This window comes from Ictalurus punctatus, chromosome 22 (assembly GCF_001660625.3).
Source record: "Ictalurus punctatus breed USDA103 chromosome 22, Coco_2.0, whole genome shotgun sequence".
NCBI lineage: Eukaryota > Metazoa > Chordata > Actinopteri > Siluriformes > Ictaluridae > Ictalurus > Ictalurus punctatus.
Genome location: NC_030437.2, coordinates 649,831 through 661,663, shown reverse-complemented (window position 1 = coordinate 661,663; position 11,833 = coordinate 649,831). Strand labels below are relative to the sequence as shown.

The 11,833-nt window shown below is 46.4% G+C and overlaps 1 protein-coding gene across 4 annotated transcripts; it reads left to right on the top strand.

Moving 5' to 3' along the window:
- On the top strand, window positions 1–3,555 carry LOC124626196 (coagulation factor V). Of its 4 annotated transcripts, XM_047150039.2 has the most exons (3): window positions 4–271; window positions 1,266–1,310; window positions 1,903–3,555. In XM_047150039.2, the coding sequence occupies exon 3, from the start codon at window positions 2,317–2,319 to the stop codon at window positions 3,409–3,411; it is 1,095 nt and encodes a 364-aa protein (XP_047005995.2). In that variant the 5' UTR covers window positions 4–271; window positions 1,266–1,310; window positions 1,903–2,316; the 3' UTR covers window positions 3,412–3,555. The 4 variants fall into 4 exon arrangements, 3 of the variants coding, with proteins under 3 accessions (XP_047005995.2, XP_053530480.1, XP_053530481.1); XR_008393240.1 differs by lacking the exons at window positions 1,266–1,310; window positions 1,903–3,555 and adding an exon at window positions 609–757 and having other exon boundaries at window positions 1–271; XM_053674505.1 differs by lacking the exon at window positions 1,266–1,310.
- Window positions 3,556–11,833: the final 8,278 nt, after the last annotated feature.

The window sequence follows — 11,833 nt, the reverse complement described above, 5'->3', positions numbered from 1 at the left end:
GTTTGGGTGGGCGGGGCTGCCGATAGAGAAGCAGTCTGGAGCAGTGGCGCATGCGCAGAGCATTCTGCGCGACAGGTCGGAGTTTCTCGTGCCGGTGCAGTGCGCGAGCTCACTTGATGAAGTTGTTCAGGTGCGTGTTGGTACGTTGCCGTTTCCTCGGTGTTCCGCTGCAGTTGGTAGAGTTTGGGGACAGGTTAAACCCGGTATCCGGCGGTGACAGTGTTTCCGGAGCTCTTTTCCTCTCTCCTGTGGAAGACTGAGGAATATTCAGGTGAGTCCGGAGAAGAATTCTTTATGTTTGTGGAGATGAAGTTCATAAGAACAGCACAATTCACTTTCAGCGTTAAGTTAATCTTCTTTACCCCGCTCTGTGTGTGTGTGTGTGTGTGTGTGTGTGTGTGTGAGTGAGAGTGAGTGAGAGAGAGAGATGTGGGATTCATTCCTCCGTTACACCAACAGAAGAGGGGCATTAGAAGAGCAAAGTCTCGCACATTTGATCAGATATTCTGTTCTGATCCACTCTCTCTCTGTGTGTTCTCTGCTGATCTGTGCTGCTACGCTTCCTGTTTTAAATGTCTGATGATGATCTTTTGTTTTTAACCCAGCAGAAATGTGCACGCTGATTTTCTGATTTTCTCCACTTGGTAAATCCCCTCAGTTGCACAACGTGAAACTAAAAGCCTGATCACTGGTGGGACTGCACTCAACACATTATATATAAATTCATATTATTTAATATAGCTAATAAATAAATCTAAAATCTGTATACATACATCTGTATATATCTATATACATGTATATAAATCTATATATAAAATAAATAGATCTATATAATATAAATTCATTTATACATATTAATTAATATCACGTGATCGCCCCCTTTTGGTATTGCGAACACCCCCTCGTCAGTACGCTGCTGGTGCCGGTCCTGTGCTAACGTCTTGGTGCCAGGTGACCTCTTTCAGAGGTCCTGTAGAGTCCATGCCTCGGCAGGTCAGAGCTGTTTTGGTGGTGAGCGTGTACAGGAGAGAGAAAGTATACTGCTCACTGTGATCAGTACACAGTATTACCTGGTGTCAGGTACTCCCTGTAAAGATCCACTCATCTCACACCGCTCATAAAAATGAGAGAAATGAAATGATGACAATCTGATAACTGAAAAGAGAAACCCCAGTGTGTCTTTTGCAGGTGATTAACACAAAACTGAGTTAACTGCTGCTGTAATGGTCATGTGGTGTAACTGTGAGTGTGTTGTGTTTCTGCAGACATGTGGAGCTACACACTGCTGTTTGTGCTGCAGATCTTCACCTGTAAGATTTCTCTTCTTCTTAGTAGTGTCCCTCACAAGATTTAAAGAAAATATGTTTAGAAGAGCGGGCCAAAATCACACCTGAATACTGCGGCCCGATAATTTCTTCATACAGGAAGTGTCATGAAGCGTCATTACAAACAAACGCTTCTCGCTAAGTATTAAATACATTTCAGTTAGCGTGTTCAATGCTTTTCCCCGTGTCACTCCTCTTTATTACACATTACTTCGTTTATGGACTTTAATGTAGTGAATTATTTATATTTGTGGATTTCTTGAGTTAATACTGATGTCTGGTGAAAATTTCATCTGATTAACCTCATTGGAAATATATTTACTGAAAATAAAAAAAGTTGACGTGTTCAATACTTATTTCCCCTCCTGTATATGCTAATTAACATGTCTGTCATTCTGTTGTTCCTGTATTCACATTTCTTCTGACATGGTGTTGGTGTGTATCAGCAGGTACTTAAGCAGTAATTTGTGTTAATAGTTTACATTTTGAACATGTTTTTGTTCATTTTTAGTTTGTTTTTTTAGTTAAAATATTTAATTAATGCTTACTTTTTCTTGTTTGTTTCTGTTTTCTACAGTTGCTCCCACTGCGTCCGGTGTTCGTTCTGTAACGGCCAAACTTCATCACCCCGTTTCCCTCACCTGTGACTCCAGATGTTCTGGTGTACTCAAATGGAGCCTGGTTAATAAACCAGGTAGTGTTCTGGCTCGGTGTGATCAGACCTCCTGCAGGCCGGAGGAGGGATTTAACATCTCTCATGATCAGTACCTGAAGGGGAATCCACATCTCACCATCACTGCAGTTGATTACAGTGCGAGAGGATTGTACACGTGTCTGTGTGACAATAAGGACGTCTGTAATGTGCGTCTCCTCATCGAGAGTAAGTACACTTCTGTTTGTCCAATTGGTCCTAAAGGTGCATCGGCTCCTTGTGTCATTAGGTTAGGAGGGGTGAAACAGCCCCAGGTGGACCCACCGGTCAACCTCTATTATGAGCAAAGGACAGGGCAGTAACCAGCGATCCACTTCAGTTTCCGGCCAACGCGGGGGCGAAATCTCCAAGATGTATGACCAAGGGCTGCGGGAGAGAGACTCAGCTTGTCCCACCTGCAAGAAGCTGAGCCTCAAAGAAGCTTTCTTCTGCTCTCAGGAATGCTTCAAGAGCAGCTGTCGGGAGCATAAGAAACTCCACCGGAGAGCCCGTGCAGAGACCCAGCCCGGGATCGAGAGGGTGACCTCGGAGCGCCCATCAGAGGTCATAGCACCAGAGCCCCAGCTGCAGGTTAACCTGGTGACCTCAGAGCTTGAACCTGAGCCCCACAAGGTGGGCTCACCTGCCGAGCTCCAGCAAGAGGTCAGCGTGGAGGCACCAACACCAGGCTCTGACGTCCAAGCCCAAGTCAAGTCTCAAGCTTCTGAAGTCCAAGTCCAGTTTCAAGTCCCTGAGGTCCAAGTCCAAGTCAAGCCTCAAGTCCCTGTCAAGTCAAGCCTCCAGGCTCTGAAGCCCAAGTCAAGCCTCCAGGCTCTGAAGCCCAGGCCAAGCCTCCAGGCTCTGAAGCCCAGGCCAAGCCTCCAGGCTCTGAAGCCCAGGCCAAGCCTCCAGGCTCTGAAGCCCAGGCCAAGCCTCCAGGCTCTGAAGCCCAGGCCAAGCCTCCAGGCTCTGAAGCCCAGGCCAAGCCTCCAGGCTCTGAAGCCCAGGCCAAGCCTCCAGGCTCTGAAGCCCAGGCCAAGCCTCCAGGCTCTGAAGCCCAGGCCAAGCCTCCAGGCTCTGAAGCCCAGGCCAAGCCTCCAGGCTCTGAAGCCCAGGCCAAGCCTCCAGGCTCTGAAGCCCAGGCCAAGCCTCCAGGCTCTGAAGCCCAAGTCAAGCTTCCAGGCTCTGAAGCCCAGGCCAAGCCTCCAGGCTCTGAAGCCCAGGCCAAGCCTCCAGGCTCTGAAGCCCAAGTCAAGCCTCCAGGCTCTGAAGCCCAGGTCAAGCCTCCAGGCTCTGAAGCCCAGGCCAAGCCTCCAGGCTCTGAAGCCCAAGTCAAGCCTCCCGTCCCTGAGGTCCAGGCCAAGCCTGCTGATCCAGTTGACCAAGCTCTGCTAATGTCTACGCCCAGCCAAGCTCCGCCCGCGCCCCAGTCTGCCGACACGGCCAGCCAAGCTCCGCCCGCGCCCCAGTCTGCCGACACGGCCAGCCAAGCTCCGCCCACACCCCATTCTGTCGACACGGCCAGCTAAGCTCCGCCCATCCCCAATGTTCACTTGGTGATCTCAGAGCCTCAACCTCCCTGTTCAGCTGAGGTCGTCGCTCAGCCCGCCTGTTCAGCTGAGGTCGTCGCTCAGCCCGCCTGTTCAGCTGAGGTCGTCGCTCAGCCCGCCTGTTCAGCTGAGGTCGTCGCTCAGCCCGCCTGTTCAGCTGAGGTCGTCGCTCAGCCCGCCTGTTCAGCTGAGGTCGTCGCTCAGCCCGCCTGTTCAGCTGAGGTCGTCGCTCAGCCCGCCTGTTCAGCTGAGGTCGTCGCTCAGCCCGCCTGTTCAGCTGAGGTCGTCGCTCAGCCCGCCTGTTCAGCTGAGGTCGTCGCTCCGCTTTCATGCTCCACCGAGGACTACACTCAGCCTGCCTGCCCGGCTGTGGATGTCGCTCTGCTTCCCTGCTACGCCGAGGACGTCACTCCGCTTCCCTGCGCCGCCAAGAACACTATGCAGTTTCCTGGCTCTGCTTGGGACATTCAGCCCAGGGGGCCGGGTGAAGTGGGATGACTCCTGGCACTCCGGGAGTAGTGCCTTTGGGGGGGGGTTCTGTCCCTTGAAGCAGCGTGCTCTAAGCGCGATTGCGCAAGCACCTGCTTTTCCGTTGTTGACATCTGGACACATGTTTTGTTTATGTTTCTGTCATGTCTCCTCCCTGTTCTGTCATTGGCTGGGATTTCACGTGGGTCTGAATTGGTCTCAGCTGCTAGCAGTTTAGATGCTGATCATGTCCGCATATATACCGCGCGCCTCCCAGCACACAACGTGGAAGATTAATATGTTAGCGTTAGTTTAGTTCGTATCGTAGTCATAGTCACAGTTCATGTTTAAAGTTAGTACGCGCTGGATTATCCGCTTCCAGTCCCTCGTCATAGTTCGTTTCTCATTTTTGTTTACCGATCCTGTTTTCCGAGACCACGACCTAGATTCCTGCCTTGCCCCGTGTATGCCTGTTTGCCGATCGCCTGACCTCTTGCATGTTGGTGGATTACGTTTTGGATTTGTCTGTCTGTCTCTCTTTCAAATAAACAACTGTTCATCCTGCACTTGCATCCGTCCTATCTCTGCTCCGTCACGATTCGTGACAGTTCCTAATAAAGTGAGTGTACATTATTAACATTAAAGCACCAGTTTAGATAAAGATAGAATTACGTTACGTTTTCAGTCATCAGATTTGCATAATGTATTTTTTATGAGTGGTGTAAGATGAGTGGATCTTTACAGGGAGTACCTGTCACCAGGTAATACTGAGTACTGATCACAGTGAGCAGTATGCACACTATCTCTCTCCTTCACACGCCCACCACAGACACTCGAGTGACTTCTCTCCCTCAGACTGGAAGAGGATATTCTGGGCTTTGATTATCAACATGATGTGAATTGTGTAGTGAGGTCTGAGACGTGCTGCTGTAGGTGGTATTCTCCCTCTCACAGAGGCTCTGAGCATGCATCGCTACTTCTGGGTTTTCAATCTTAACAGAGTAAAACTCTTCCTTTCTTTCATTTTGACCTAAAATAAACATAAAGTTAACAGTCCACAGAACAGAACAGCACTGACTGCTGAGCTGTACTCAATCCTCAATCTGCAGATTAAAATCCAGTACAATGCTCAGTGTTGATGTTAAATACTGTACATGTAAACACGCTTATTGTGTAGTATTCAGTATGTAACAAACACTTATAATTCAATACTCCCCTTGAAAAGAAACATCCATTTTACTCAGACAGACTGAAACAAAAAGCCAGATCTAAAAGTTCTAAAATAAGATAAAAATAAATTAAAGTTAAAATAAGATCTAAAGTGTGTGTTCAGCTGAAGATTAAACTCTTATTTCCTGTTTTACACTGTGGGAGCTTGTCTTTGTTTGGGGTGGGGTGGGGGGGTTGTTTTCTTCTGGGACTTTAAATCACCTGATTGTGAGACACGTCACTGAAACTGGAAGTGAAGAGGAACTGTTCAGACAGTGACGCTGTTGAGGTTTAGATTGCGTTGTGTTTATGATGTTTCTTTGTGCCATGTGCAGTGTAGTATTACTTTATTCTGAGGAACCACACACACACACACACACACGTTTAATAACCACACAAACAGCTTTTCAGGTCAGAAAATGACTTTAAGGAGTACAGTCTTTGTTGTGAGGAAAACTTCCATCTCTTAATAATGATTTCATTTCATGAGGCTGAAGTGCATTGGTTTCTGACTGAAGCAGTGTAATATCACTTACACACAGCTATACACACTCTGCATTACATCTGTTTCCACAAATTCAACTGAAAATGCGACTTATAATGATTTCTCCAGTCTCACAGACACTCGAGCATACAGAGACATTCATACACACACATTCATTCTTGCCAGCTGTCTGCAACTTGAACAGTAAAATAGCTTTGCTGGTGAAAAGCTACATGATATTTCTCAGTATCGAGGTGTTACATCACTGTTTCTGAAGTAATTCAACTCTCAGTTTTACTACACTACTGCTGCACAGCACTGACTGCTGAGAGTCACATGATGCAGGTCATTCATACACACTTAATCTCTCTCTCAGATATGTCAATTCATTCAAATACATGTAATCTCATCACACCACTGTATCTCTGTGTCTGATTTATACCGGGCAAAATTCCAGATCTAACGACATAACTAATACAAATTAACAGTCACTTTAAACTTCTAATCAGTGTTTGTGCTTCTAAAACCAATGACAGCTTTAATGTTATTAATTGTGGAAAGACCGTGGTATAAGGGTAATCCATGGCTAGGTGTGCATTAAACGATTTGAACGGGTGGTTAATTTCCTCCACATCAGGCATTAAAATCTAGCCGTGGATTACCCCTTACATATCATCTGAGAGAGACGGCTAATTCTGTATGTAAACAGATATATTTACCAATCACGACCTCTCCGAGTTGGAGAGCGGACAGAAGTCTTTCCATTGACTCCCCTCCAACTGAGGTTCTTTTCCGGGGAGTTAGCAATCACCCTCTTCAATATCAGTTTGTACATTCCCTATTTAATTTTTTTTAAATATATATATAGTTATTTGTTTCAACATTGTTGAGTTGTGTAGGATGATGTAAAGCAGTGCTTTGTAAAAGTGTGTGAATCCTCACACACCCCTTCAGCACAAATTAATTGCATGAACACGCTGCAGTTATTGAAATATTAGGCTCGTGATTCAAATGTGCTCAGTAATATAGCCTACTTGGAGTTTTTAATGGACAGAACAGACAGCACTGAAGATGACATTAATTACAGTGGGATTTGTGTTGGATTTGTTTTAAGGTTTGGCTGAAACCCGTTCAGATCAACCCTGAACAAAAACTTCAGCTTAGTCTGACAAACCAACAACTTATTGGCAGATCATTTTCCTAGAAAGAAATGCTTCAAGTCCATCCAAAAGCAGTTCTGCCAGTAGGACGCAAGTTATTTTCCATCTTCATTATTACCTAACTCATCTATAAATGTTTGTGATTTTCTAATTGCCTTACTGTGGGGTTGTTGTTTACTTTAACATAACACATCTGTAGTGTTGTAAGAGTGGCAGTGATTTAGAAAACGTTCCCATTTACCAGCTCGGCCTGGAACAATACCATAACTTTAGCAACAACAAATATGATAACTTTAGTAATGGTGGATTGTGATTTCCTGTAACAAGATGAATAAAAAAACAATCACAGACCCTGCTGTGAGTGTGTGAGTGTTGTGAGTGAGTGTGAGTGTTACATCCACTGCACTGTCCATTCATCCATCTTCTATACCACTTAATCCTTTTCAGGGTCATGGGGAAACCTGGAGGCTATATCAGGGAGCATCGGGCACGAGGCGACAGGGTGCCAGTCCATCGCAGGGCACAATCACATACACACTCACACACCCATTCATACACTATGGACACTTTGGACATGCCAATCCACCTACCATGCATGTGTTTCGACTGGGGGAGGAAACCGGAGTACCCGGAGGAAACCCCCGCAGCACAGGGAGAACATGCAAACTCCACACACACAGGGCCACGGTGGGACTCGAACCCCCGACCCTGGAGGGGTGAGGCGAACGCCACTGCACTGTGCAGGTCATTATTACTACACATCCTGCTGATGCATGATGTTCTTCAGGTCATGAACGGAGCCTGTGTGCTGTATCCACTTCAGACCGCTAGATAGCGCACGAGCACCGTAAAACTTACCAGTGTTCCTGATTTACACCTCAACACACAGGAAAATTATCCTGGACGATGATAATAAAACACACACACACACACACACACACACACACACAGCCTGGTGTATAAGTGTCGCATAATGTTTATAACATGCATTTATACATTACACTTATATTACATCACATTCCTTTAGTTTCGGTAATAAATATGTATTAATCATAAAGTACACATTAATTACAACTACAAACAAACAACAAGAAGGAAAAGATCATGTTTAATTATTTAATTTGCATAATATGATCATTTATAACTAAACCGGATTAAAAAGCAGAAAACTGTAACTCGTGCGCAGGTGCCCGCGTCTTCACCTGTGCGCGTGAAAGTTACTGATTGGTCCTGTGAAAACCTCGCCCCGCCCCTCTGCGCAGTCTATCATCTGATTGGCTGTTGTCTCTGTCAGTCCCCGTCTCGCCTGTCCTGTCTCCTCCCCCTCCTCAGTCAGTCAGTCAGTGAGCGGCTCTGCTCCGTCTCTCAGCCCCATCATGAGCTCACCTCACCGCAGGAGGATTCCTCTCACCCCCGCGCTCTGGACCACTCCAGGGAGCTGACACTCAAGTTCGGATTATTCATCTCATTCGAGTTAAAGTTCTTCAAGTTGTTTCAGTGAAGTGACGCGGTTTGTTTTGGGGACATAAAAAATCTCAGCCTGCGTTATGTCACTGCTCTGCGTCCGAGGTGAGTGAGTCACTGAGTCGGTCAGTGAGTCGGCTCTTAACGCGCGTTCTAAAGTTTTGGAAATTTCACGACGTAAAGCTTCATACAGGAAACATTTATCTACACATGTATTTTAAAAATTAAACTTCACTTCATCCTGTTGATTATAGATAAGTAGGCTAAGCTATCGAAACACTAGTTTTTAACAGAACAGCCTCGCGAGGTGTAACGGTCATTTTTCAAATCGCCTTTTAGTGTCGCGCGAAGTGATTCTTTTGATGAACCGATTCATCCGCAACACTCATGTGTAGTAACCAGTGAAAGGGTTCGAATCTTTTACTAAACGATTCCTTCATCTTTTAAGAGCTCTATAAATGCAGCTGTTTTTTTGTTATTGTTGCTGAATAAAGTCTTATAATAGTAGAACAGTCCTTGTGGTTATTAGACTGACATCACAAAACATTCCTGGGATTTAAAAATATGTTCCTTATTTAATTATATATATATATATATATATATATATATATATATATATATATATATATATATGTGCTTTTATTATTCCTGTGTAATAGTAATAGTACTGTGTAACAGTATTTTGACAGCACTAGCTCTTCTGCGGTGGACGAACCACATCGTGAGAAAATCTCAGGAGGACGACACTAATAACCATCACCATGTTCGCAGACCTCCGTTAACATCTCCATTCAGATGCAGGAGCTGATGGTTTCAGCCAGAGCCAGCCTCAGACGCTTGTTTGTTTACTTTTCTTCACCACCATTTCATTCCTTCACTCGTCTTCAGCAAGAGCTTCATCCCGGTCAGTGTGCATCCCGGGAACACTGGGTGTGTGAGGTGGGAATACATCCTGGATGGGACGCCGGTCCATCATGGAGCACCACGCACGCGTGTGCACACTCGTTCACACCTCGGGGTAAATCGGAAACACCAGCCCCGCCTACCGCCGCGTTTTTGTTAGGTGTGAGGGAACCGGAGAACACGGAGGGAACCGTCCACAGAGGAAGGACGACTGGTTTATTTTGTACGTCGCCGCCAAGTGTACGGAGGAACGTCCTGCACGTCTCCGCGGTCGGTCGTTCTTAGTGACTAGCTTTTTCTAGTGACTAGTATTTCTCCTCCGGGATTGTGATGTGGAACAGACACTTAAAAAAACGTCGCTCTATCGTCTTGGGCGGGATAAAGAGATATTCTGAGAACGACACGCCGTGTACTGCTCTTCTGTTTGCGTGAGTCTTTATATTGTGCACCGAAGCGTTTCAGGAAGTCTGACAGCTGATCGCTTCTCTAGACGAAACCAGGCGGACTTTAAAAGTTGTTTGTTTTTCATTTTGACTGTAAAGACATGACCACATCAACTGCATGCTTACAATGATTTTCAAAGTGTAGTTATATTCTTCTTCCTCTTCTTCTTCTTCTTCTTATTATTATAGTGCACAGCATTGTGAGGTAATGCAGTTAGGCGTGGCCTGTGTTAGCCTACTGTGTGTGTGTGCGTGTGTGTGTGTGTGTGGTGATTTTATCCAACCTGTGGCCTTGTGTGAAAGGAAACCGTGTCCTAAACCACATCACCACATCTGTATGACATCACCAAAGAGATTTCGATGACTCCCATCGGCCTCGTCGCTGCCGCGCCCAAAACAAACCTCCGTACGCCGTGTCTATATATTTTTAAATATCCAGACACGTATTTGTTCATTAATTGTACGTATTGACGCTGAAGTCCACCGGGAAGCCCACGATGACGAGTGTTTGCACCCGCAAAGACCTAACGCTTGCACCTGAAACCCTCTGACGTGGCTTTGTGGTAGACTTTCAAAAGAAGGTTTCTGAAAGTTCTGCTGATTTGAGTTTGAACTCGACGCGGAGCCTGAGATGTGAGAACAGGCTGACTCACTACTGTCTACACGTAGCTGTTCAGCACCGGGCGTGACACTGCAGTCCCTGAGAGGACAGATGTTGGACGCAGAAGCGAGGACTCACATCGCCTCTTTAACCACGTCGCATCGTTCTGTGGAAATATTAGCTCCTCATTGTGGAGGAAAGCTAATCCAACCTACTAGTCATGCTGTTGTAGTAACACACACACACACACACACACACACACACACAGATAGTTAGTATAGAGTGATGAGACGGAGCGTAGGAGTCAGAGTGTGGAGGATTCCCGTGCTGGCCCTGGGGGAGGGACGGGAGAATCCGAGTAATCCTCACTCCATCTGCTCTCTCTCTCTCTCACACACACACACACACACACACACACACACACACACACACCTGCTCATATAGCATCACACTATTTTACTTGCTGTATAATGATACATTTACACCGCAGCTCTGTCGAATACTTTGCCGAAGCTGTAACTTGAAATTTCAGAGCGCTGCGTAACGGATTACTGTGAATAATCCAGATGTTTCCCAGAAGAGTCTGTCGCATCCGTCACTGCCGCTCTCTCTCTCCCTCACACACACACACACACACACGTCTCCACACGCTTTTAGCCCAATTATCATGCGGCGTCGGTGTGTTTACAGCCCACGTGAGGCGTCTCTCGTCTGACATTACAACATCAGACTGTCAGAGCGCACTTTCTCCCAGCAGCACCCTGACTTCAGGAGGAACACTCTCACACTGTCATTAGAGTGTTTCAGCAGGATTCCACACACACACACACACCTGTTAGATCATGGCATCCATGACCTGGATTAGCCGTGTGTGTGTGTGTGTGTGTGTGTGAGTGATCTTGTGTTGAACAGTGTCACAGAATGTAATTCAGTATTGGTAGCTGTGTGACATGACAGACCACGCCCCTTTCACATGCACAGGCCACGCCCCTCTCACGTGCGTGCACACAGGATTGTGCAGGCCACGCCCCCTTTCTCTGTAACATACTGAACCAGTTGAGATACTGGTGTATTCCTCCTTCACGTTTCCTGCTTCCACTGCGGCCGAGCGAAACTACCAAACCATTTTACCTGAATATTCATTTCCTGTCACACTGTGAACAATAACAACATTACCGTCACGTGTTTCCCTGCACTCAGATCTCTAAACACACTCTCCTCTGTTTCAGTGAAAAAGGCCAAACTCTACGGCGCTGCAGGTGAGTCTCTCGCTCTCTCTCTCTCTCTCACACACTCACACACACACACACACACACACACAGATGGAGACTGGGGCGAGTGGTGGGTCTCAGAGGTGTGTGTGTGTGTGTGAGTGTGTGTGTGTGTGTGTTTGTGTGTGTGTGTGTGTGTGTGTGTTTTGGCCTAGTTCTGCAGTGATCTGGTTTACTGGTTAGCCAGAGGGCACGCCGTCCTCTCATGGGGAACACAGACGTCTCCCCGTAATAAACCCCGATTATCATTCCTCATTCCTCATT

Bases quoted from the DNA above. Each gene is read 5' to 3' on its own strand.
- LOC124626196 (XM_053674505.1), top strand. From the start codon at position 2,317: ATGAGCAAAGGACAGGGCAGTAACCAGCGATCCACTTCAGTTTCCGGC.